At 43.8% G+C, this 26,550-nt stretch overlaps 1 protein-coding gene across 1 annotated transcript in view; it reads left to right on the forward strand.

Moving 5' to 3' along the window:
- RGS5 (regulator of G protein signaling 5) overlaps nucleotides 1–26,550 on the forward strand; it is a 46,613-nt gene that overhangs the window by 10,121 nt on the left and 9,942 nt on the right. Inside the window, exons 2-3 of the mRNA XM_026517252.4 lie at nucleotides 12,687–12,797; nucleotides 20,106–20,167. Coding sequence (XP_026373037.1) covers nucleotides 12,687–12,797; nucleotides 20,106–20,167 — 173 coding nt within the window. The remainder of the gene's footprint in view (nucleotides 1–12,686; nucleotides 12,798–20,105; nucleotides 20,168–26,550) is intronic.

The following is a 26,550-nucleotide window of genomic DNA, read 5'->3' on the forward strand; positions in this document are numbered from 1 at the left end:
ATGTCTCCAGATTGGCTTTCTATGCCTCTCCATTGGAGTATTCTCCAGCAATGTTCCTTCTCTATGCCCTCAGAATTAGTTGCATTATTCCAACGTGGAGGCCTTCTGAAAGCAGCTGATCTTGCATGTTAGTCCAACAGATCCTTGTTGAACATATTATATTCTGTTCTGTTCCTGTTCATTCCATTCTATTTCATTTTTATTCCATTCTATTCTATTCTATTCATCCAATGAACATTTAGTAATCAACACCTATGTGCAAGATACCGTGCTAGAGATAGTAAGGCAAATATGATTAAATGATAATAAGAGTAGGTAACGCTTATAGAATATTTACTATGATCCAAGTGCTATTCTAAACATTTCAATGCATTAATTTATTTAGCCTCAGGACATATGTATGAGGTAGAAAATATATTATCCCCATTTTACATAGAAAAATGGAGGCTCGGGGAGCCCGGGTGACTCAGGAGGCTAAGCATCTGCCTTCAGCTCAGGTCATGATCCCAGGGTCCTGGGATCGAGCCCTGCATTGGGCTCCTTGCAAGGCAGGGAGTCTGCTTCTCCCTCTGCCCTTCCTTGTGCTTGTACTCTCTCTCTCTCTCTGTCTCAAATAAATAAATAAAATCTTAAAAAAAAAAAAAAAGAAAAATGGAGGCTCAGAACTTAAGTGATTCACCCAAAGTCACCCACGTGGTAAGTAAGAGTTGGGGGCACCTGGGTGGCTCAGTCAGTTAAGCATCTGCCTTCAGCTCAGGTCATGATCCCAGGGTCCTGGGATCGAGTCCTGCATCAGGCTCCCCACTCCACAGGGAGCCTACCTCTCCTTCTGCCTCTGCCTGTCTCCCTCTCTGTCTCTCATGAATAAATAAGTAAAATCTTAAAAAAAAAAAAAGAGTTGAAATATAAGCCCAAGCAGTGTGGGCCTGTGCTTTGAGGAGTTAAAGCAACTTTAATGTACTGAGTTAATTTCAAGATGCTCTGGCAGATCAAGGAAGTAAGACACGGTGCTCCCCCCCAGGAAGATAGCTATCTCACCAGAAGTACGTACCTCTGGAGCTCTTCGATATACACTCATGAGGGACGAGAGTAACTGCGTGAAAATGTGCTGTCCACGACTTTGCGGAAAAAATGTGTTCTATCCCTTGCTCTGTAACTTCTTAGACATCTTGGGATAAGATCTTGTGAGATCTTCTAAAAAACCTTTTAAGTTCTATGAACCTCAGTTTTTCCTCTTTTAAAGTAGGGAAGAGCAAATTAAAAGCCCTCTAAGATCTCTTGAGCGTGACTCTGTTTTGTGATTTTATACTACTAGAGAAGACAGCGGTCTCAGCTGGAGTAGTTACACAGGTTTCAGGAAAAGAGCAAGATTTGTTCGGGGCCCAGATACTAGAACAGCTTTCAATTGCCACACAGATGGTGGGAGAGGGAGACTGTGTGCTTGGGAGGTAATGGGGAGACCAGCAGGAATAAGAGAGACATTTTCCTTCATTGGCACAGGATTTTTAGTAAATCGTCATCACCATCATCACCATCATCACCATCATCACCATCACCATCATCCCTGCTATGTATGGAGGGCGTGGTAAATAGGCCAGGTATTAATCCAAGTGCTTCATACGTAGTAACTCCTTTTATCATCATAAGAACCTTATGAGGTAGGTGCCATCATTGTCTCCATTTTACAGATTAGAAAACTGAGGAGAGGTTTAAGTTTTTAAACCATACCAAAAACCTTTTAAGGTAAGGTTTAAAAACTTGCCAAATGTCACGTATGTAGTAAGACAAATCTAGATGGTTTGGCTCCAACATCCATGCCCTTAACCACTATGCTCTTCTGTCTCGTGCCTTTTAGCTTTGGTATTAATTCGATTTTATGGGTAAGAGCCCAATACTCCACTTTGTTGTCCCTCTTGGAACAGCCTAGTTGTTTTATAAACTCTTCCACTTATGTAACCTGGGACAGGATTTTGCCACAGTTGGGAGGTGGACATTTTCTTTGCCAAGAGCAGGGAAGAGATTGAACACAACTCAACGTGTCATTTGTCACTGTAATAATGGAACTGAGATCTGGAAAGTGTCGTATGAGATCATCTGGACAGATCCAGGTGGTTATACGTGACTTAATTTATCCAAAACAGCTGGTTGCTTGTCTTTTCTTGATGGCTTTTTTTCAGCAATGGAAACTTTGCCGCATATAGTTCACTATTCCCATGGTTTCATCACCATATGCTGACTGAGTCTTAAACACTTACTGTTTTAATTTAAGCAATCTTGTATTTGTGTGGGGGCTGCTTTTTCACACGTACAGGTGACTGGTTTTGAATAATTTAAAATGAAAGCATCATTATTTATGTTTCTTGTTTGAAGCTTCACCATGCCTTGAAGCCACTGCTCAGCCCTTTGCTTGGGTCTGGAGATCATTTGGGGTAAAGCCAGGAGCTCCGGTGCAAAAGGTCAGGTCTCGTGGGCATCTCCTCTCTTTCCCCCTCTGTGGTCCTCCCACCTGCCTGGAGTCCTGCCAAGGCGTGTGGTGGATGAGGGTGGAGGTTTGATGAGTTGTAGAACCCTGAGCCGTCTCAGGAATGCTCTCTTGTCCCTCTCTGTTTTTCTGCTTCTTCCCTTACCACTCATGAAAAGCAGTCCTCTTTTTTGGGGAATAAGCCAGTATATCTCCCTAGTGAGTTTAGGGTCTTGGAAAACAGAAGCCAGACATGGAATACTACCTTCTATCAACATCTACTTTCAGCCTCACCACACAGCTCCCTCAGAGGTGAGAAAGGACAAAGGCCTCATGCATTGTCTCAGAATTGCATTTCAGGGAGTAGAGATTCTTGCAAGAAAGTGGAAAAACTCTATGGAGAGGAAAACATGAATCAATGCCTCAGTAAATCCACATGGTATGCAAACTATTGTTTACATAAACATATCGTTATATTTAAGAGTTGCCACAGATCAGGCTTTCTGCCTATTTGCTATGAGGAGTGACTGATGTAGGACAGACATTAGGATTTGAAGCCGACAGCCAAGAAAGAATTCTTGAGATGTCTTCGGTGCAGAAAGATGATTGTATTGGAGCACGGAGACAGAAACGATGGGCAGAAAGGGCTTCACTGGGGTCATGAGGAAGGGCCCATTACATACTTTCAAGTTAGGAGGGGATTGGGGATAGCAGAAGCCTCCCAGGTATTTTGGAAGCAAGGTTTCCAGGGTCCTGAGGGGGGCTAACTATTGTTAGGAAAAGGTCATTTATTACTGTTTAGTAAAGACTCGGTCATGAGACTCTCAGATGTATATCGGTGGGTCATATGCTTGGGGGATGATTGCCAACACGTATCTTGGGGGGTAGAGATAAAGGAAGTTTCCAAAGGAATTTTCTTATGTTAAAGTAGACCCACAGGATCCTGGGGGCCAAGCCTCAGATTGCCATTTGCCCTTAGCAAAGTATTACCATCAAGGCAGCTGAGGTCCTAGAGAAATGTCACTCTGCCTATTTCAAGGATTTGTCAGGGGGCTGTAGGTAGTAAGGAAATTTAATAATTTTTCTTTTGCCTTTGTTTCCCACATCATGGCCTCTTGGCCAGGTGGAGAGCTTGCACCTAGACGCAGGGACTGTGCGATTGGAATGAAAGTCCAGAGACCTCACGTCATCTTCCACGCTTGGATACACCAGGGACCTGGGGAGACAGAGTGTTCCTCCCCCAGATGACTGACGAAGGGGATGCATCATCAAACAGGACTGGGCTCTATCAACCTGCTTTTGACCAATAGGGAGCAAACAGGGTGCCACAAAGATAGACCTTTCCACACCACCTATAGGCAAGCCAGACCCTCACTTTTGTTTTTGGTCACTGCTAAGACCTTTCTGGCTTTTTACACCTAGCTTTCCTCCTGTCTTCCCCAGAATAGGATCACCAGGAATTGCTTCTGACTTTTCCTCATTCTCTCACTTTGGTATCTTTGTCATATCACCAAGAAAGTAATGTTGAAGGCATTGTCAACTGAGAAAAGAGGCAGAGCTAAAATACAACAAAAGCTTTTATTTGGGGTCTCGGAAAATACAGGTTCAGGCAGCAACTCAAATTGCATTGTTTCCATTGCATCCCCTCCCTACCAGAGAAAAAAGTCAGGGGTTTTTAAAGACAAAAGGGAATGCTTATATATGGTGTTTACAAAGAATTTCTATTGGTGTTGGTGGCAGGAAGTAACTCTTGGCTGAACATAATTGGTGGCTAAGGTTATCACTAAGCAAAAGCTCTTACTATAGCGAGTCACGGGTGTTTAGTCTGAGTCCTTGGCATATTTGCAGTTTGGCCCCGTTGAAGGTTCATGATTTCATCCTATGAGAATGTATATAAGTCCCAATTCTTTAATGGCCTCCTGGTTCCATTTTAAAATCCATGGACACGAGTAACTCCTTTTCATTTCACCTTTTACAGCATGGAGTTCATTCATCCAACCAAAAGAAAGTGATCTTAATGTGATCAAATACTAATATCCCCAAGGTTAAAGGAAATTGCTACAAACCATAATGCTAGGTGTTATAAGATGAAGTTTCATAAGTAGATAATGAAGACCATGGTGATGATAGTGATGATGGCAATGGTGTTGATGATGACGTTGGTGATGGCGATGATGACGATGATGATGTTGGTGATAGTGATGATGGCGATGGTGATGATGATGATTATGGTGATGGTGGTGATGATGACGTTGGTGATGGCGATGATGGTGATGATAATGATGGTGATAGTGATGATGGTGATGGTGATGATGATGATTATGGTGATGGTGGTGATGATGATGTTGGTGATAGTGATGATGGCGATGGTGATGATGATTATGGTGATGGTGGTGATGATGACGTTGGTGATGGCGATGATGGTGATGATAATGATGGTGATAGTGGTGATGGTGATGGTGATGATGATGATTATAGTGATGGTGGTGATGATGATGATGATGTTGGTGATGATAACGATGGTGATAGTGGTGATGGCGGTAACGATGGTGATGATGTTGATGACCACCACCATATATTGTATGCCATTTATGTTCCAGGCACTGTGCTAATTTTTACATACTTTATCTCACACACTCCTCACAGAATTTTTTTTGCCGAAGGCACTACTGTTATCCTTTTTTAACAAATGATGGAACCAAGGCCAAGGGACATGATATAACTTGTATAAGGTCACACAGATAGTAAGTGGCTGTTGAAAACTAACCTAAGTCAACTATTCATATCCAACTATCCAGTTCTTTTTGGTAGATAAATGTAGCTATTAATGGCTAGGTATAGATGACGGTTGCTTCTCGCTCCACAACTTTGCTACCGGCTTACGAAAGCAAGACCACCATACATACAGTGAAGCCCAATTGGGCCGTACTTATTTAGGCAAGTAAGTATCAACAAGCTGGTGCAAAATGTTTACACAACTTGTCCTCTCATCTCAGTAAAGTCCTCATTCTTTGTGCTCTGACCACAAACTGTAGGAAAGATTCAGTCAGACAGTAATATTCTGAGGTAGGATTCTGATACCCTTGTAGGTGGTATCAGGCAACAAGGACTCTCAGAATCAAGGCTTGAATGTAGGACTATTTTAGGGATCATGCTACAGGTACTATCTCTAAGGATGAAGAGATAATTACATTTGTATAACCTTTCAATGAAACGGTGGGGGTTTCCACAACAAGCCACCGGTCCACATGACTTGAATGCCATTATCGTGACTGGGGAGAATCCATTATCTAATGAACAAACCTACACGCAAAAACTCATTTCTAACATATTCTGCTAACTGGCAAAGCATCTGATGTTGATCCCAATCAATAAGGACGGCCGATGGGGCACTTGGGTAGCGCAGTCGTTAGGCGGCTGCCTTCTGCTCAGGGCATGATCCCGGCGTTATGGGATCAAGCCCCACATCAGGCTCCTCTGCTATGAGCCTGCTTCTTCCTCTCCCACTCCCCCTGCTGTGTTCTCTCTCTCGCTGGCTGACTCTCTGTCACATAAATAAATAAAATCTTTAAAAAAAAAAAAATAAGGGCTGCCGAGACACCCATAGCAATCACGTCTGGAGCATTGTCTTTCTAAAACCTTGCTGACCACCAACGCGATGTGAATTCCTTATTAGGGCATGTGGCTGAAGCTAATTCCTACATACACAAGGTCACACTGGAGCGATTACGACCAGCGGACAGTTTTCATTTCATTGTTTTGGTTCCTTGTTTTGTGTGTGTGTGTGTTTGTCTCATTCAACTAAAATGTAAACTCCATGAGAGGACCTTGTTTTTTGGTTCCACTGCGGATTTCAAAATCTATAATAGTGTAGGGCACATGACAAGCATTTAATAATTTGTTGAATAAATAAGTGAGCAAAAGGAGAACACTATGGAGGCCAGCCTTTTCTAGCTTATGAAGTAAAGTCAGTTTATTTAATGATGATCTTATGAAGTAAAGTCAGTCTATTTAAATAAGTGCCCTGGTCGACTCCCTAGTCTTCCCTGTGGGTTGCCTTGAGGGACCTGAAGATAACAAGTTAATCTGGGGTAGTCAAGGTAGGAGCTTGAACATAACCAGTGAGTGAATTGTCTATAGTTCATCTTGAAATACGTTTATTCAGGAAAATGGCACATGCCAAACTGATACATTCTCTCTCTACCATAATGACCCGGCACAGCTTTCTCCCTACACGTGAGAATTGATCTTGATTTTAAGAGGCCATGTTGCGAGGATCCTGGGAAGTTGAGAATTTTAGTTCCTGAACGGACCTGATTGTCCACTGATATTTCTTTATATTCTGCTAAGAGTTTTCAAGGTCACTTACTAACCCCTGCCTCTCAAAGAGCCGTCGGTGACTAACAAACTCCATTCATCTCCAGCTCTAAGAGCCTCCCACAAGAAGGGTTTTCCAGTCTTCCACCAAATGAATCTTTCCAGATGGGTCCTGTCCGGTGAACACACACCCTCTGGGCTTCCTTTTCTCCGTCAGCCTGAGCTTGGCTTCTGTCTACAAGGGTCACACCTCGACCTCGGGAACTCAAGAGGAGCTAATTTTTTCCTTTGTGTCTCAGATCGGCTAACTCTGGTAGATGCGGTTCTCTCCAGCCACGGAGACCGTTGCTAACAAGTGTTGTAGAAACTGTTGTTTATTTTTCTGGGTATTTATTACGCTTTTAGGAGCCAAGAAAGGGCATGTCCTTTTTAGTCCTGTGGCGTTTCTTCAGAAGGCAGCAGCCTGGAACACACAGGTCTGCTCTCTACGTTCCTTCTCCGCCGACACACACACTTCCCCATGACCAGCAGGGGGCATCGGCGACACAGATTTAAGCTGAATTGACTTTAAACTGGATTGTCCTTGAGATGCCACGGGTTGGGACACCTCCTCTGGAAATGTGAAAGCCGGGCTCTATACGTCCCAAATGTCCTCCATCTTGTCTTTCCTCTTGACTGTTCCCAAGAGATGTCTGGGCTCTAGAATGAAACCTGCCTGTGATGACCAACAGTCTTTCAGCCACAGGATGGGTCTACGCCTCCAGGCTGCTTTTGTTTCTTTTAAGTCCTGATAAATTATGGTCTCACAGTAGATTCTGATCAGACTGCTGGTGGTTGTCATTGCCCTCCCCGCCCCTTCTCATCAGTGTATCACCCGGGCTCTGGCGTGAGGAACTGAATGAGCATGCTCAGTTTGAGCCTTACTTGCCTTTCCACCTCTTGAATGGATCGCCCTTGAATTCAGTCACTTCAAAGTCCTTGCCGTCCTTCAGTGGCTTTTTACCTCTCCTACCCAGAGCACCAAATTAAGAACAGCCCAGTGCGCCATGACTTCTTCTGTGCCACACCCCAGGATTTCACTTAACCCAAAATGTAGTTTTACTCTTAGCTAGAAATTCAATTCACTCATTCAGTGTTTGATTCGCCAAATTACATACCAGATTGGGGGGGGGGGCACCTCGTGAATGCCAGGCCCTGAGCTATGTGCTGAGACTGGAACTGTGAACAAAACAGATACTGTTGGAGACCCGCCACTCTAACGGGAGAGAGAGACAAGACCCAAATACATACACAGAGATATCTGTGCAAGTTGATAAGGACCATGAAGGAAAAACACAGAAGGCTCTGGGAGTGTAATAGGGGCGGCCTTTGGAGCTGTCTGCCGTTGCACTGCTTGCATATTGTCACATCGGCACACCACGCGCGCTCCTTGAGGTGAGGGCCCGTAGCCTCTCATTGGAATAGCCCATCCACTGCGGTCAATGACTAGAAAAATACCTAGCACGTCGTTTGCGTGTACGTGTCCTACATTCCACTGTTCCAAATGTCTCCGAGGCAAGGAACCATCTCTGCAACCTAGCACAGGACTTTCCATATAGTCGACTCTCCTATATTCTACTTGAATGGAATTGCTTTTTAAAAAATTCAGCTATATTTCTGTTTCGACTGATTGCTTGTACTGTTTTTTCATACTCGGGGACCTTAAGGTAGTAACTTGGACTCAAATAACTTTGACTCAATTCGCCCATTAGAAGGAAGGACCCAGGTGGCCCAGGGGCTTTTGAAATTTGATTGCCTGGCCAGTATACCCACAGGAGGCACAGCTTTAAAACCGCGAACCCCACAATTACTCCAACCCTTTCCAGTTTGAAATCACGAATGTGAGTCATCTAGAGAAGGAATTATCTTCCTCTGAGCTTTTAATTAAAATTTCACCCAGGCATTTCAATTGATTTTATTTCAAAACAAGGTTTTTCTTGTAAAACCAAAGGATACCAAGATGGAGATGAGATGAGGGCTTCAGAGGGGAAGGGAGTGGGGGAATGGGATAGGCTGGTGATGGGTAGTAAGGAGGGCACGTATTGCATGCTGCACTGAGTGTTATACGCAACTAATGAATCATGGAACTTTACATCAAAAACCAGGGATGTACTGTATGGTGACTAACATAATACAATAAAAAAATATTATTAAAAAATAAAAATAAAATTAAAAAAAAAGATGGGGATGAGATGGAAGGAGATAAAAATTGTTTCTTGTTCACCAGCATTAATGGAATGTAGCCAGGAAAAATGCCTAGTGTAGGGGCAAACAGAGCCCGAGACGGGGTTGACATCATCAACGTGTCAGAAAGTTTTCTTCTCTGGATGGGGTTGTTTCTGACATTAAATTCATGTCAGATACATCCAAGTTGATTCTTAAGGGGGAAAATAAAATGATAGGTTTGAGCTTTCATTTTGTTTGATTTTCCACTCGGTTTATTTTGTTCCCATATGTGTGAGTAAGGAGGGGTGGGGAGGAAAAGGCAAGGGGGGATGTTTCCCCCTTGTTCCAGGAACTCCCGAGGAGAAAAACAAATGTAGTAACAGTGTTTATCCTTGCACAAAGAATAAAAGGTTTCAAGTGGTTTCAACTCTAGCATCTGACAACTCTCCATCCTGTAAACTTTGAGTGTTTTAGAAAAAGAGATGCAATCATAATATTCATTCTCTGTATTCCCACAAACTCCCAATTAAACCAAATGGACTTCCTGCCTTATAGACTCTCTTTAATGTCTGATATTTGAACATATAAGAAGCCAGGAGTCAAAGCCATCAAAAAAAAATTTTAACAGAGCCCTGAATTTCCTTTCTCCTTTATATCCCCAGGGCAAGTACAAAGAAAAGCATAATCTGATGAACTGGTATGTTTGTCTACCCTGAGGAAATGCACTATAATTTTCTATAGGCAATGTTGCACATGGCCATGGATTTCTAGATCATCCCACAAAAATCTTATTTAAGCAGTGATACCGATGAAACCGTACTGGGGTTCTGATTCATTCTGGTTTTAAAAGGCTTTTGTGGGATGACTTAACAATTTAACCACCGTTGATAGACAGTGTTTTTATGGGAAAATACATCTTGAAAGAGTTACCAAGAGAAAAACTTGAAACAGATTGAGTTTGTAAGAGAGGATGCCACCCGTTTACACAGAGACTGGCTTTGAAGCCACCTTTCAGTCGTTTTACCCCCTTTTTTGGTTTTCCTCCCAGAGCTGCCCTCTGCTGAGTGCTCTACGGTCTCCTCTGTTATCTTCCGTTCACCAGGAAGGGTAGGCAGAGTGAGCCAGCGTCGTCGAACTCGGCTTTCTGCTTTCCCTAATCACCCTTTACTCTCAAGCCATACAGAACTACTTCTGCATCCTTTCCGACAATAGGCACATTCCCCCCTTTTTGCCTGGAAGGTCTGCCCTTTTCTTGTCCACCTGGCAAACTGCTATTCCCGCTCTGCCTCCTCCTAGAAGTCCCCCTGACTTGCCCTTGCAGGCCAGAGCTCTGCTGCTCTCTGGACATCCTCTCCTTGAACAGCTGCTTGTGATCACTTACAAGTTTGAGGCTCCAGTGGGCTATCCGTACCTTGAAGGCAAGGACCACATGCTGTGTTTATGTGTTTACTGCCTGCTGCTGACACAGGAAGCGCGATCAGGAAGTAACAGATAGGGGGCCTGGGTAGCGCAGTCGTTAAGCGTCTGCCTCTGGCTCAGGGCGTGATCCCGGCGCTCCGGGATCGAGTCCCACGTTGGGCTCCTCTGCTGGGAGCCTGCTTCTTCCTCTCCCACTCCCCCTGCCTGTGTTCCCTCTCTCGCTGGCTGTCTATCTCTCTGTCAAATAAATAAATAAAATCTTTAAAAAAAAATAAAAGAAGTAACGGATAAATGAAATTTTAAAACACTCCGCTCCTTTGTTCTAATTACCCCTTTATGTCCATCCTATTCTTTCACCAGGCAATCAGATACAAATAGCTCTCTGCCTTTTACAAAAGCAAATAGCTCCAATGGAGCAAAAGACATAAGGAGAAAAAAAGAAACAGAAGTTGAAAGAAAAAAAAAAGAAAGAAACCACCCAAAACTTAAGAAACCAACCAACCAAAAAACCAAGCATCTGAGACACGTTCGATAGATAATCCTTATCTAAACATGGGTGAGTGAACTACTGAGGAAGGTCGAGGGTAAAAACAGTTGTTGCATGAGCCCTACCCTTGGGCGCACGGAGTGAAGGGCATCTGGGGCCAGGAGGAGAGTGTTAACAGATGAAGGTCTGCAAGAGCTGGCTGTGACATTATGACCTGGCCGCAAAAATGGACCTGATGTTTCTGGCCTCCCTACTGGACACTAGCCAGCAGAGGGTAGCCACAAATATTATATACATTCCCCCCAACCCCTTTTCCTTACCCTTGTAATGTTTTCTCTCTCTTTCAGATAAACATTAAATTGGTGATTCTTGTCTCCAGAGCTAGAATATGGCAGCTGGTGGGTGTAGTAATTCTTAGTAACTTGTGGGAATCTTTTTGGATGTTTTAATTTGGTACTTGAAGCTAGGGAACAGGGTTGAGCTCAGTTGGAAAAATGATTATGCAGTTAGAACTAACTTTGAAGAAGCAATATTATATGCCAAATGGTCTGCTAAGTGATTCACATGCATTCGCATATTTAATCATCACGAAAAAGAGGATGTACTATTTTATCAGTCCCGTTTTCTAGGCAAAAAAAAAATCCAAAACATTAGTTAATTTAAGCAGCCTGCGGAGCTTGGAATCAAAATGACACTTATTCTTATTCTCGTGTGTTATATAAGCTCCCCCGCGGAACTTGCCCGGTTTCAAGCACAGTGCCGTGCTTGGGTGAGCTCGATCTCTTGGGGTGTGGGGTCCGACTCGGCTTCAGCCAGAGAGAAGGTTCTAGGGAAAGAACGGACGCAGAAAGAAATGGAAAGGAAAAGACATGGTAGAAGTGACTAAACCTAGATCGTAGTTTGAAAATTATATTTATGATACTAAAGGAAACTATGATAAGATTCAATATTTATAGGGTGTTTTGGTAAGACATGCAGTCCATTTCCTTCATTTTTTCTCTCTGGTATCCATGATTGTTAATCTCACACGTTGTGTTTACTTAAATTGTCTCATCACTGTCTCCATGTGAATGGATGGGCAAAGTCTATTTATAGCAGCAAAACCCTATCTGGCCACAAGATGAATCCCATCACCACTCTTGAAGATTTTGGTTAAGATTAGCACGGACTAGGAGATAAATGTTAGCAGATTTGTGAGGAACAAATCCAAGGTATTTTTAGTTGACGCTGGTGAATGTTTCTGAGTGTTGACGGCGTCGCCATGCATTGTGCTGTCCCGGGAGGTCGAGGTATTTAGGACTCGATGATTTTTTTCAAATAGTCTACATCTAATTAATGGCAGATCTGGGACCAGAGCCCTCAGAAGTCAGGTAGGCAACGCAGTGAGTAGCTCACCTTGAACTCTGGAGTCAGACGGTGTGGGCTCCGGTCCCATCTCCACCACAGACAGGCTGGGTCATCTTAAGGAAGTTATTTAAATACTCTGAGTTTCAGTGTCTTCATCTGTAAAATGGGAATAATACTATAGTATCTGTCATATATACAGTGAAAGAATACATGCAAAACAGTAATTAAGAATGAAATGAGATAATGCATATTAGCCAGGGACATAAGAAGAGCTTGATAAATGTTAATTGTTAGAACGCATGTGTTCTCATTTCTACATTAGTATTCTTCCTGCCCCAGCAGTAAAAATGGGGATTTGTTCATTTTTGTTTCTCTGACACAGAAAGAAATCTGTTTCAGATCTGTATGCTCATATGGTGTTCCCATCCCTCCTTCTATCTTTTCTTTCAGGGCCAAGGAGATTAAGACCAAGTTGGGAATTCTCCTCCAGAAGCCAGACTCGGCTGTTGACCTTGTCATTCCATACAATGAGAAGCCCGAGAAACCAGCCAAGACCCGGAAGTGAGTCATGAGCATGGATTCCACTCCTTTTCCTCCAGAGGGTGGTTATTTCTCCAGTGTGTAGCATCCCTCATCTGGAGAGCTCTCCACTCTCGATTACTCATTGAAGATCATAAGACCCCTCAGAGAGTTGGTTTGTAAATAAGCTTTTTTTACTCTACTATGTCTGGAGCATAATATCGGATACCGTCAGGTTACTTAAACAATAAAGAGAAGGCCCTGCCTTGGGACCTCATCTGAGAGACAGACCATACCTTACAAAATGGCACCAGCCTCCTCCTCAATCATTTACCACACAGAAGTGTGACAAAAAATACCTATTCGCCTGCTGCCTGGGGGTCAGGTAACCCCTCCCGACCTAGTTACTTCATTTTTTTTTTTTTAAAGATTTTATTTATTTGACAGAGAGACAGCCAGCGAGAGAGGGAACACAAGCAGGGGGAGTGGGAGAGGAAGAAGCAGGCTCATAGCAGAGGAGCCTGATGTGGGGCTCGATCCCAGATCGCCGGGATCACGCCCTGAGCCGAAGGCAGACGCTTAACCGCTGTGCCACCCAGGCGCCCCCCGACCTAGTTACTTCAGATCACTGGACGCTCCCCTGCTAAGGAAGGAGCCAAGGCTGCTTCGTCAGCAGGAGGATAGAAATGGAAACATTTCCCTCAGGAAGATGCCAAGACCGGGGCAGACAATTTAAGCCTAATAGGGTCTTCTCCAAAATATGATTCCTTTAGGGTCCAACAAAGGAGCAGAAGTCTGTTCCTTGACAGAGGAATGAATTCTTGCCCGGCCAACTCTATTTAATGTACATGAAGCGTTTTTAACCCCAATCCATAAATTAGTATTCCTGACTGGACTTCTGTAGCTCTCTCCCCCGTCTCCCCCACTTTCCCACACGCGCTTCCATCAATGTAGGCATGGAGCGAAACTATAATCCTACAGAGTCAAGCTGTTACGGCAGTGAGGGCAGCTCCCCGTTTGCAGGGAGTCTGCTGTGACTTGGTAACACTATCCACAACACACACACGACTTCCCACTGTTACAATCCTCCCCCCCCCCCCCCGGACACCCTCCATCTTCCCCTTCAAACATTGTCATGGGTGTGAAAATCAAGAAAGGAGAGTGGGAAGAAGGAAAGGCCAAATGTACTCGAATTCCTTCACTCTGCTATCTGAAATCTTCGAGGAGATCTCAGAAGGGCAGTAAAAACACAGGAATCCCTTTTAACCTCCATTTCTTTTTAAATTTGACATCTGTATAAACTGGCCAATCTTCTCTTGGACCAAAGGACCTTCAATTTAATACAGCTGGATTGGTTGGGAGATAAAAAGATGGATTCTTCTGCTTAAATCTTTTTCCCTCAACCTAAGTGGATAGTTCCATTCTCCTCGTATTACCTGAAGTGATCCCCAACAGGAAGTGAGGCCTAATCGAGTTCGTTGCATTTAGAAAGCAGAAGCTAATTCAGTGGGGAGTGGCAGGCACCAGGCACTTGTGGGGAATAAGAACCACATTTCATAGCAGCAACAGATCAAAAAAAAAAACAAAAACAAAAACAATTTTGAAGTAAACAATGTGGTGATTATAGATCGGGAGGAATTCACTTTTAAAAATATGGTACTACATTTCCTGCTTTGATTCTCTGCTTTAATGTTCCCCACAGACACTTAGCTATTTGGCTTAACAGGGATTCAGACAGAAGCAGTTTGGAAGGAAAGCTGGGTTGATATTTATCGGATGATTTTCTTCTCTTGTCTTCAACCTCCTTTCCTTTTCCAGGAGTTAGTTGGAATTGTTTTGGGGAGAAAAATCCTTCATATCCCTAGAGACTGTTTGTGTGTCCCCACTGCATTTGTCACAGTGACCCCTACAAGCCTTTCCCACCCTCTTCCCAGCCCTAAACCCATTCCACCTCTTCGGGTTTGGCAAATGTCCATGCCTTTTAACTGACAGGAAAAGACTGTGTTCCGCATGAGCCCAGTCAGTCTCTCTTCTCCCCACTTAAAACTTCTCTGTATTTTTGTACCCGTGTTCTCCTCTCAGAGAAGAAAATAAACCTTCTCCAGACTGAAGGTATTTTTAACCCTCTCCTCTTAAAAAAAGCAATCCCTTTTGTAAAAAGCATTATCTGGGGCGCCTGGGTGGCTTGGTCGGTTAAACTTCCGACTCTTATTTTCAGCTCAGGTCACGATCTCAGGGTCGTGAAATCGAGCCCCGTGTCAGGCTCTATGTCAGGCTCTGTGCTGGGCATGGAGCCTGCTTAAGATTCTCTCCCTCCCTCTCCCTCTGCCCCCCCAACCCTGTCTCAAAAAAAGCATTTTCTATTTTTTAAGTGTTTTTATTTTTCTCATTAGAAAAACAAAAGCCGAAAAAAATAGAAAAGAGTTTCCTATATCCCTCCCAGCCATAGCCAGCGTCTGTTACCATTTTAGTATTCTTAATTACCCTTCTCCCTCTGGGCCCATGTTCCACTCTGAAAAAACTCTCTCGGCCCTCCCTCCTACTCCTCTCCCTTTCTCTTGCTTTCATCAGCTAGTTCTAGAAACAGAATGTGTCAATCAAGAAGAGACTGTCAAACAACCAAAGCACCTATCAGGGTCTTAGGGATGGCAATCTAGGAGACACCGAGTCAACCAAAATTGAAAACGTGCTCCCAGTAGCCAGCGTAAAGTGCAGGCTTATAAAGGCAAAACCCACAAGGCTACGTAACTTGTTTTGGAAGAGCTGTGATTAATGCTGGCAGACTTCTATCTAATGCATGATTGGCTGCTCAGCTAACAGGTGTCACACTATCTCCATCTCAGTCTGAAGCAGAAGGCTGTGCTCCAGGAAGTGGTCCCGTGCGACTGACAAGACTCAGTCTGGAGATGGGCCCCACTTCCTCAACGTCTGCTCGACTCTATTCTGAGTGACTCTCAGCGATGCTGGCTTGGTTTTGAATCTCCTTTCAGAAAAGCCGCTGCTTCCAGGATTTTCTCTTCGCTCTTGCTTAGCTGGTTTAAACATTACTACCCACTGGAACCCTCTCTAAATCCTCACCTTTGACCCGTTGCCAGCATTTGGTTCTGCTCAATGGTTGGCCTCCCGAAAACAGTCTTGCTTCACTTCTAACCCTGCCTTCTTCTGTCTCTCTAAGGACTGCCACTTTTGCCCACCTTCTCCATACATGAGCATTCCCCAAGGCTGTGCTCTAGGTCCTCATAATGAGTAGTAAACAATCAGTACACCGCATAAATTTCATTTGCAGTGACTATTACCATGGCTTGTCATAGAATCAATTGTGAAATGCTCAGGAGCTGATACAGATATTCCTATGGTTTATTTTATAATCTAGATGTTCCTTTTCCCCCTGCTTATGCCACTAATTTTTGTTAAAGATTTGACTTATTTTATTTTTTTTTTAAGATTTATTTATTTATTCGACAGAGATAGAGACAGCCAGTGAGAGAGGGAACACAAGCAGGGGGAGTGGGAGAGGAAGAAGCAGGCTCATAGCGGAGGAGCCTGATGTGGGGCTCGATCCCAGAATGCCGGGATCACGCCCTGAGCCGAAAGCAGACGCTTAACTGCTGTGCCACCCAGGCGCCCCAAAGATTTTATTTATTTGAGAGAGAGAGAGAGAGGGAGAAGCACAAGGCAGGGGGAGGAGGCAGAGAGAGAAGCAGACTCCCCACTGAGCTGGGAACCAGATGCGGGTCTCGATCCCAGGACCCCGGGATCATGGCCTGAGCAGAAGGCAGATGCCTAACTGACTGAGCTACCCAGGCGCCCTGATACTAATTTTTAACTACATTTTGCTGGTGGCATTTCACCACTTTATACCTCTAGGATGACCTCCACACAGAAGCAGGACCCAGCCATGCACAGGGGAGCACAGTTACCAAGCGTTCCCATACCCATACTGTCACCAGGTGAACTGCAAAGAGGGCATCACAGCCAGGATTGCAGCTCTATGTACAATGTTTGGCCCACAGAGAGACAACGAAAAGTGGCAGGTGTTTTTTGTCTGCATCCCCACCCTCGGCACCCAGGTCGCTGTCGGCCGTGGGGTAAGGGCTTAACAAATGTCCATGAATGGACTTGAGAGGAGTCATGACCATATTGCCCTGCGGAGAAGGAAGGGAGCGCAGACCAGGCACTAAGTGCCAATAAATAACTGGAATTTCATTTCCCTTGTCAAGAAGAAGAGCGTGTGAGAACATTACCAGAAGTGTTTAAACGTGTGCCAGGGACTGTGTAGATTTAAAAAAACAAGGAAAGGAAACCACTGGTGTTTAGAGAGGTTAAAACACTTTCCCATGGTTACAGCTTGGGAAGCGTCAGAGCTGCCAACAGGAGCAATGGTTCATGGGGCTAACATTTTCGAAATCAAAGTTTCGGGTCATTTATGGCTTTCTTCAACCAGACTGACTATGGGCCCACGGAACCATCATGAATGTTTGCATTTGACGCATGCTTATTGCAGCCCTGCTTAGTGCTGTGGGGGGTGTGCCCTCGGAGAGGTGGACCAGGAGAGATTCTCCATGACCGACAAACTCTCCCTTCAGGCCGTGAGTGCATTGTTACCATGTAAGAGATTCCACAAGTACATAGGGAAGAGTATAGGAAAGAGAGAACACTCCCAGTCGAGACGGTCACTTCCTGGACCAGTTGGCATTTACACCGGGCATTATAAAACACACAGCTCATCATCTCTATAAATGTTGATTTTGCCTTTCATGTGAACTGGCTTTCTGCCCCTCCCCCACACCCTCACACAGAGACTCCGTGCCCACTCTCTGTGGTCAGTGATGACCTTGCAAACCAGGGCACTTATTGGCCATTTAGATCTGCATCTATCTTGTTTCCAAAGAAGTCAGACTTAATGAGGGCTGGCAAATTCTGAGAATCAGGACAGGATGAACCTCTGTTACCTCCTGGTCTGGTAATCAGAACATGGGGCTTTATGCTGTGGGGTATGCGTCCTGCTCAGCTGTGTCCTTCAATCAGTTGGGACTAATTTACCCCCCAGGCGGGCTCTGCACATGTCCTTTTCAGGAATTTAATCTTGGCTGTGATGTACCGTTGCTACTGATCATTAGTCTGGTTCTAACAAGACCATTTGGGACAAATTGGGTCGGGTAGCGTGCTTGAGTTTGGTGCACCTGCTTATGTCATTTCTTCTTCCTGTGCTCCTCTATACTAACCAGAGGAAAGGAGGGGGACGGAAGGTGATTTCATTTCATGAGAATATTTTTAAAATCAGAAAGAGATTCGGTGAGTAGGCAGGCCTTCCCCTTGCTCTGTTTCTTTTGTCCAATTATTTAACGTCCTGCTGTTTCTGTCAACAATCAATAGAGCCTTGGTGTGTGTCTATTACATGCAGAACATTGAACCCACTGTAGTGAAGAAATTAAGATGTGTAAGCCCTGATGCTAGAAATGCAGGTAGGAAATAATATACACATAGAAAGAGAGTTATAATGAAGAGCCAAAAGGAGTTACGGCCTCTAGAAAACGAGCCCTTTTCTGCTTAGAAATAAGAGGAGGCAGAAAAATACTTGCATTCCCTACTTCATGTCATGTCTCTTTCCTGTGCTCCTTTACACGAACCAGAAGAAAATAGGGGAGGGAAGGTCGTTCACTGATTAAAAATAAATTTCCGAGGAATTGGTGTGGAGCTCTTGATCGTTGACCCCTCTGTTTCTAGCCAGGAAAACAGGAACCACGTGAGGTTTTTTCCACCATGTTTAATCTTCAAATAGTAAAAACGTAAAGCTTTATGGAAAGTCAAACAATTAAGACGCCAAATCTGTACATATTCTGCAGTGAAGAACACGGAAGTGAAGGCAGTAGTCACAGCACTTCAGCCAAAAAAAGCTACTGCCATCTTGGACTCCTTACATAAATAAAGTGACGCTTATCTAAGCCTGGACAGCCCAGTGAAAAGTGGAATTGGCGATTGTCTTACCAACCTCAGCTGCTAATCTGAATGCTTAAAACCTGAGGTATTATTAACACACACACACACACACACACACACACACACACACACACACACACACACGGAAGCAGGAACGTCCCTGGACTGTCTGAAGAGTAGATTTAAAAAAAGAGGCGAAGAGCTAAGGAAGCTCCAATTTAGGAAAAACACCTTCATTGGCCTAACTATTCCAATACATGCCCTGTTAGTCTCTTGTGATTTGACAAGGAAGAACCCACATCACAAAGCAAGGGTTAGAGCAGGGGAGCCCCAGGAGAGCACAGTCAGCCATTTTCCCCAGACAACAGCGGCTGCCCTGACGCTCTCCCGCTGTGAGAGAAGCATTGGTGGTTAGAACAACATAACTGCAGGGTTTCTGCATAGATAAATGTGGAAATAAAAACAGCCTAAGGGGAATTAGGTGTTGGCTATTACCTTCTCCTTTTCAGTCAGCATCTAGAATACCGATGTGCAACATTCGCATTCACGATGCATGGCCACTTTTCTTCTCAGAAAGAGAAAATCTTTTAAAAATCATTATCCTATCCTCACTGAGCAGGGAAAAGGCACCCAGGTTTTTAAAAATGGAGACGCACCACGATCACATTTCCACCGTGAGCAGCCTCCCACATTCCATCCTCCAGCAGCCTTACTGATGGCAGGGGGGTGGGGACGTGGAATCAAGTGCCCTTTGCTGATTAAATTGGGCAGGTAAAGGGGTAGAGCGGAGCTCTGGTGAGGCAGAGAACGTGAGTTCTATCCCTACAACGGGGCGACTGGATTTCATTCAGTTACATTTGGGGGAAAAAAGGTCACAATTGGAGATACTGTCATGGGGTATATAAGAATGTCAAGACACAGCTTCACAGCAAATAGACTTTACTTCTAAAAAGAGAGAGACCTAAACAGATTGTTCAAAAGGACATGAAAATACACAATATCGGGGCACTTGGGTGGCTCAGTTGGTTAAACATTTGACTTCAGCTCAGGTCATGATCCCAGGGTCCTGGGATCGAGCCCCACATCGGGCTCCCTGCTCAGTGGGGAGCCTGCCTCTCCCTCTCCCTCTCCCTCTGCTGCTCCTCTTGCTTGTGCTCTCGCTCTCTTGCTCTCTCAAATAAATAAATAAAATCTTAAAAAAAGAAAATATACAGTATTGATATGGGAAAGGAAACCCAGACCACCAAACCTGATTGTTAGAAAGAAAATAACTCAAACTCCCTTGTCCTGAGAATGGGTCACTGGATGTATCGTTTCTAAGGAAAGTGGTTCCAAGACATTGTCAGTGAATGTGGTTAATTCCCTTCTCATGACTGTTGCTTTTTCTTCCCCGCTGAACGCTTGATTTAGACCCTCGCTGGATGAGGCCCTGCAGTGGCGTGACTCCCTGGATAAACTTCTGCAGAACAACTGTAAGTTGGAATTGTCTTTTATAAAAGGTCAGGGCAGAGACAGAGGCAAAAAAAAAAAAAATCACCTTTGTATTGCCTGTGTCCTTCTTCTCCAATTCTGACATTTCTTCCATTTTTCAAAGTGGTCTCAGCAAGGGAAGGATGTCAAGGGAGTGTGGTCATCCAGCCCATGAGAAGAGGAAGGTCTACTTGCACTGGAAGACAGACAATGTGAAAATAAAATGTCCTGAGGACTCGGGATTGCACGTTGTTTTCCCGTCTGTCCTGCTTATTCATGTGGCTTGACCCGTGTGCTTAATGTTTTCAACAGTAAAAGAGAGATACTACCTTTCTGCCTTTTTCAGCTTAGCCTCATAACGGCTTGACAAGGGTTGGCCAGAGCGATGTGCAGGTCCCGGGATTAGGAAGCACGCATTGGCGACTATGTCCCAGTTCAAGTGCTCTTCACTGCTTTTGTGGCCAGACGTGGATTGTTCTCTCCCCCAGCCTTGGTTTCCTCTTGTGGTGCTTGCCTTTCTATCTTCATTCAAGACACGACAGAAGTGCCAGCAAGAGCCCGTTTCCAGACTAATCCCCATACACCTGAGCACTACTTGCCTTTCCCCTAAGGCAAATCCCTGCCGATTCCCAAGGCCTACGGTTTCAAGTTCAAGTTTCCAATGTTCAAGATTCTCCAGGATAACTCGATGGCTGGTCTGCAGTCACACTGAAGTGTTCTCTCCTCCCTTGGGAATTTCTGCATGCAATCCTTTTGGCTGGAACACTTTGTATTCATATCTCTATCTGTCGAAATTCTTCCTCTCCTATAAAAGGGAATCTAAACACTGAAGGCCTGGTCTTTCTTGGCCATCCAGAATGATCTCCCTCTGAGCTGCCAGAGCATCTGTCTGCACAACTTTTCTCCTGCTTAATACTTGCTACCGTGTACTTTTTCATAGGCACCTCCCTCCTATGATAGATTATAAACTCAGTGACAGCCACGTCTCAATCTTTTGATCTGAATAATCTCCCAATAAGAAGCACACAATATGGGGAGAATAAATTTGTTGAATAGTTTGTTTTAAGAATACGATTCAATTTGGGGCACCTGGGTGGCTCAGTCGTTAAGCGTCTGCCTTCGGCTCAGGGCGTGATCCCAGCATTCTGGGATCAAACCCCACATCAGGCTTCTCCGTTGGGAGCCTGCTTCTTCCTCTCCCACTCCCCCTGCTTGTGTTCCCTCTCTCGCTGGCTGTCTCTCTGTCACATAAATAAATAAAAATCTTAAAAAAATAAAAATAAAAAAAAAGAATACGATTCAATTTAAGATAGCCAACCCATATTTCTCCATCTTTACCCCAAGAATGGCATATGAAACTTTGTTAGACGCTTTGCAAAAATAAGGATTTAAAAAAATATTTCTCACAGGAGCATCATGGTCAATAGGCCCAGAGTAGATAGCAAAGAACATATGTTGAATTGTGAATGAAATTATTTTTATGTCTTGTTTTTGGTAGGGAAGCTTCTGTTTACCTGAGATAGAATCATTATCTTACATCTGGAGGCAGAACAGCAAAACCTCGACTTCATAACTTTCTTAATCTTATCCACTTTTGATTCTCTTTGTATTGCTTGTGGTAAACAGAATACCCTGCCCGGACACATATAAAGTGTTCAGTAAATGCTTGTTGACTTAATGGGTGGGTGAATGAATGAATTCATTCATTAATATGCTGGACCCAGAAACCCCATGAGGTCCACCAAGAGAAAAATATATATGTTTATCAATTGACTTCTTTCTTTTTTTTTTTTTTAGATTTTATTTATTTATTCGACAGAGATAGAGACAGCCAGCGAGAGGGAACACAAGCAGGGGGAGTGGGAGAGGAAGAAGCAGGCTCATAGCGGAAGAGCCTGATGTGGGGCTCGATCCCACAACACCGCGATCACACCCTGAGCCAGAGGCAGACGCTTAACCGCTGTGCCACCCAGGCGCCCCCAATTGACTTATTTCTTGTCTTACACAATGGTTTTGGGGCCAATTGCAATCCGACGGAAGGTATATTGATGCATTATGAATGCTCAGTATCGTGGGTGCAGGTATATCTTGCTATGTTCAAGAAACCCCGAGAATTAGCAGAACTATTTTCATGTTTGCAAAACCATTAAGGAGAAGGGTATATATTTGTGTGCCCATATACAATCCTTTTCAGTCATGCTAATCCTTCGGGCCACACGTTTATATGTTTCAGGACTGTAGGAGACAGGGAGCTATTGGTGTAAGAAAGATAGGGGTAAAAGTTAAGCCAGAGTCAGTGTTAACACCTTAGCATTTGTGGAGAGACTGAAGTCTTTCAGGTTGCAAATAGATAATTACCATGGTGTGACCTTGAGGCCGAGATTCTCACAGTAATATTTTCTACTTGTCAATGGGGAAAATATATATTCACGGGTGTGTGTTTGCATAGATATCTATATATAATATTCACATTTCACTTAATTATATATATTTAAAAATTACATATGCATATATATGTGTTACATAGTATGTATCTGTGTATATGTGTGTATGTCCATATAATCTTCTTTTAAAAGATTCATTTATTTGTTTTAGAGATTGAGAGTGCCCATATAATCTTAAATTCTACATAATTATCCTCCTAAGTAATTAACGTTTTTTTAAATATTTTTTTATTATATTATGTTAGTCACCATACAGTACATCCCTGGTTTTTGATGTAAAGTTCCATGATTCGTTAGTTGCGTATAACACCCAGTGCACCATGCAATACGTGCCCTCCTTACTACCCATCACCAGCCTATCCCATTCCCCCACCCCCCTCCCCTCTGAAGCCCGCAGTTTGTTTCTCAGAGTCCATAGTCTCTCATGCTTCATTCCGCCTTCTGATGATACAGACGTAGTGAAGAGAAGGGCTATATGCACCCCAATGTTCATAGCAGCTCTGTCCACAATAGCTAAATCGTGGAAGGAGCCGAGATCCCCTTCAACAGATGACTGAATTAAGAAGTTGTGGTCCATATATACAATGGAATATTGTTCAGCTATCAAAAACAACGATTTCTCAACATTTGCTGCAACATGGATGGCACTGGAGGAGATAATGCTAAGTGAAATAAGTCAAGCAGAGAAAGGGATAAAGAAAGGGGGGTAATCAGAAGGGGTAATTAACATTTTTAAAACTCGGGCAATTGATTTCCCCAAGTGATAAGTGGAAATGCGTTTGATAATCATTGAGGTCAAAATTCTTCCTTTGAAAGGGTATCTTTATATTCAAACTAGCTCAAGTGAAAAGGAGGGGTTCTGGTATGAGTAGAGAGATCTCACGGAAACAAAGAAGAGCCATGCCCTAAGGGAGGAAAGACCATTAGTAAATAAGACAGCCTCTCTCTCTCCAAGTCTAGTTCTCTGCTCTTACTATCTCTGTGTTTATTTTCCCATTTCCCCCTCTGCCCTGCTTTTCTCCATGACTCCCCTTCTTGCTCTGTCTCTCTCTCTTGCTATGTTGTCTTTGCTCTCTGCTTCTCTTTGTCTAGCTATCCCTAGAGAAGGACTAATGGAAAGATTGTCACGCCCAAATAATTCTACACTGGCCCCATCAACCTTCAGAACAACGTTTGACCTACTCTCCCAACACCAGCTACTGTGCCTCGTGAATAAATTTCAGCCAAACTTCAGCAACTTGGTTCTCCTGAGATGCTTTTATTTGACTAAAACTAATAGTCTATAATCAGAAATCTCTAACCTTAGCTGTGATTGATGCCAAATAGGTAACAGAGAAAGATACATTTGAGAAATTGACGCATTTGAAACGCCACAATCTCTTCTTGCATTTTTGATTGGATAAGCGAAACCATTTCACCTTGAGAAGTGGCACCTAAGCTGATTTATAAAGAACGTTTGGCATTCTGTTCCGCTAATCTAGGATATTGACTCACAATTGATAGAGTTCCCAAGTATTCCTTAAATCCACATTTTTCTTGAGTGGAAATGAAATCAGTTGGTACCTAACCTCTTAAAAATAAGATAATTAACGTGCTACTCAATCTTCTTTTCCAGCTAACAAGATTCCTCTTACCTTTCCTCCTTTAAAAAATCATTTTTAATCCTCCAGTGTATTTGACTCTGTTTTGAAAGTACGTCAATTTCTTACACGTTTTGTGTTCAATTCTGTAGGTGACGCCATCTGTTTTCATTAGGTCCATGGGACAAATAACCAATATGTTGTTCATTAAACACAAAAACAGATTGCACCTGGGTGCTTAAGTAAGACAGTGACATTAAATTTCTCCACGTGACTGTCTTTAAAAGCAGAGGAGGAATGAAACACAATCTAATAGTAGCAAAGATTTTATGTGAATTCTTTTTTTCCCAGGAGCTCCAAAAGGTCAGAATATTTCCTGAGATACCCTTGAGATTTGGACTCCTACCATGGGGAATGGAAGAGCCTGGATCTAGCCTTCTCTTGCTCTCTTTCTATCTCTTGCTCTCTTTTTTCCTATCTTTGCCTCCGCCTTCTGCTTCTCTCTCTTTGGATTCCACTATTCTCCCTTCTCTTTCCTGGCTCATCTATGCCCTCGTCTTCCTGGCAGCCACAAATTTCTTTAAAGCAATAATGATAATGATATAAGCAAGAGCTTCCATGTATTATTCACAATGGACCAGGCACTGTCCAAAGCACTTTGCATATCTTGGTTTATTTAATGAGTGTAATAATTCTAGGACTTAGGTACAGTAACAATCTCTATTTTTCAGAAAAGCAAACTGAGGTTAGGTAACTTGCTTAGGAAACAAAACATTAGAGTGGTAGCAGAAAATTTATTTTTCTTCTAAGTTTCTGTTCTTTGGTTCTGTGACTTGAAAGCAAATGCTTCCCTTAATGGGTCTTATTTAGTTCAGCACAAATCTATTAAATGTTAAGCATAGGGGCGCCTGGGTGACTCAGTTGGTTAAGCGGCCAACTCTTGATTTCAGTTCAGGTCATGATCTCAGGGTCACGAGCCTCGTGTTGGGCTCTGTGCTGAGTGTGGAGCCTGCTTGAGAGTCTGTCTCTCTCTCCCCCTCTGCCCCTCCCATTGGCCCCCTCCACCCACTCACGCTCGCTCTCTCTCTCTCTCTCTCTCTCTCTCTCGTAAAAAAAAAAAAAAAGTTAGGCACAGATTTAGACTAGAAGGAGGGATGTGAAAGAGAGGCAAAAGTAAATGAAACTCTCAGAGAAGAGCAGCAGGTAAGCGACAGTTTCAACAAAGAACAAAGTGAGCTCTTCCCTCATCATGATAGAATCTTCGAGAGCAAGTGCAGGGTAGTATACCTCCCATATGAGGCAACATTTCAGTTGGGTTTTAGATGGTGATTAGAGATTAATTTTAAATTGGGCGTGAATAATAATGATGAAAGCCAGCACTCACTGAGCGGGCTCTCCTGTTCGACACCATATAAGAGCTTTACACGAATTACTGACTCCTTACAGCAACCGTATCAGGTGGGTTCCATGAGTATATCCGCTCAACAGATGAGGCAGCAGAGGCTCGGAAAGCGTGCCAAACTTGCCCGAGTTACTGTGGTTCTGCGGTGCGCAGGGTCCCCCGCATGCAGCCTTGACGCCAGAGCCCGTGCTCTGAGCCAGCGAGCTACGCAGTGGCACCTACCAGCTGCCTGTTCATTGAATTTCACTGTCTTTCCTCTAGGAAAAGAGATTTATTCTAATCTCGTTTTCGATATTTTTATTATACCAAACTGCCTTGGCTCTGCCTAACACTCCTTCTATTTTCAAAGGAAAATATAGCCGGCTATTTTGTTCTTTGCTAGGGCCGCTACGCTATTTTGCTTGGATGTCAAAAGAGACACCATTCATTGGGGCCAGCTCTGGGACTGTAATGTGGGTCAGCTCCTAGACTACTGCCACAAGACCAGAGGTCAGGTGGGCTTCCTCTGCTGCCTGAGTTGCTGGACACCTGGAGAGCTGTGTTGACAAGGATCCTTAGGCTCTGTGCAGGCTCAGGGGGGAAGAATGCGGGGATTTACGGGGATGTGTGTTGGGGGCTCCCTTAGGGTGCGGAGTGGGCTGGCAGGGGTGTGCGCCAGAGAAGATGTGTGTGAACTTTGCAGAATAGACAACTCCTCCTGGAGTCGATTTGGCTCTGACCCAAGAGAACTTCCTCAGGGGTTATGGGAATTGAACAGAGAGTATTAGGGAACAGACCAGTAGAAACCCAGAGGCTAAGAAGGAGAAGGTATCTGGAGAGTGACTTGAGGGTCCTACCAAGGGGCCATCCAGAGAATTCTCAAAAGCCAGTGGAGAGAAAGAATAGCTTTAAGCATCTCCCAGACCAATAGAGTATAAAGCCATTTTATGAGTCTCTGTTCAAAGTGAGTGCATTGATAA

Source organism: Ursus arctos, unplaced genomic scaffold, assembly GCF_023065955.2.
Source record: "Ursus arctos isolate Adak ecotype North America unplaced genomic scaffold, UrsArc2.0 scaffold_2, whole genome shotgun sequence".
NCBI classification, from domain to species: domain Eukaryota; kingdom Metazoa; phylum Chordata; class Mammalia; order Carnivora; family Ursidae; genus Ursus; species Ursus arctos.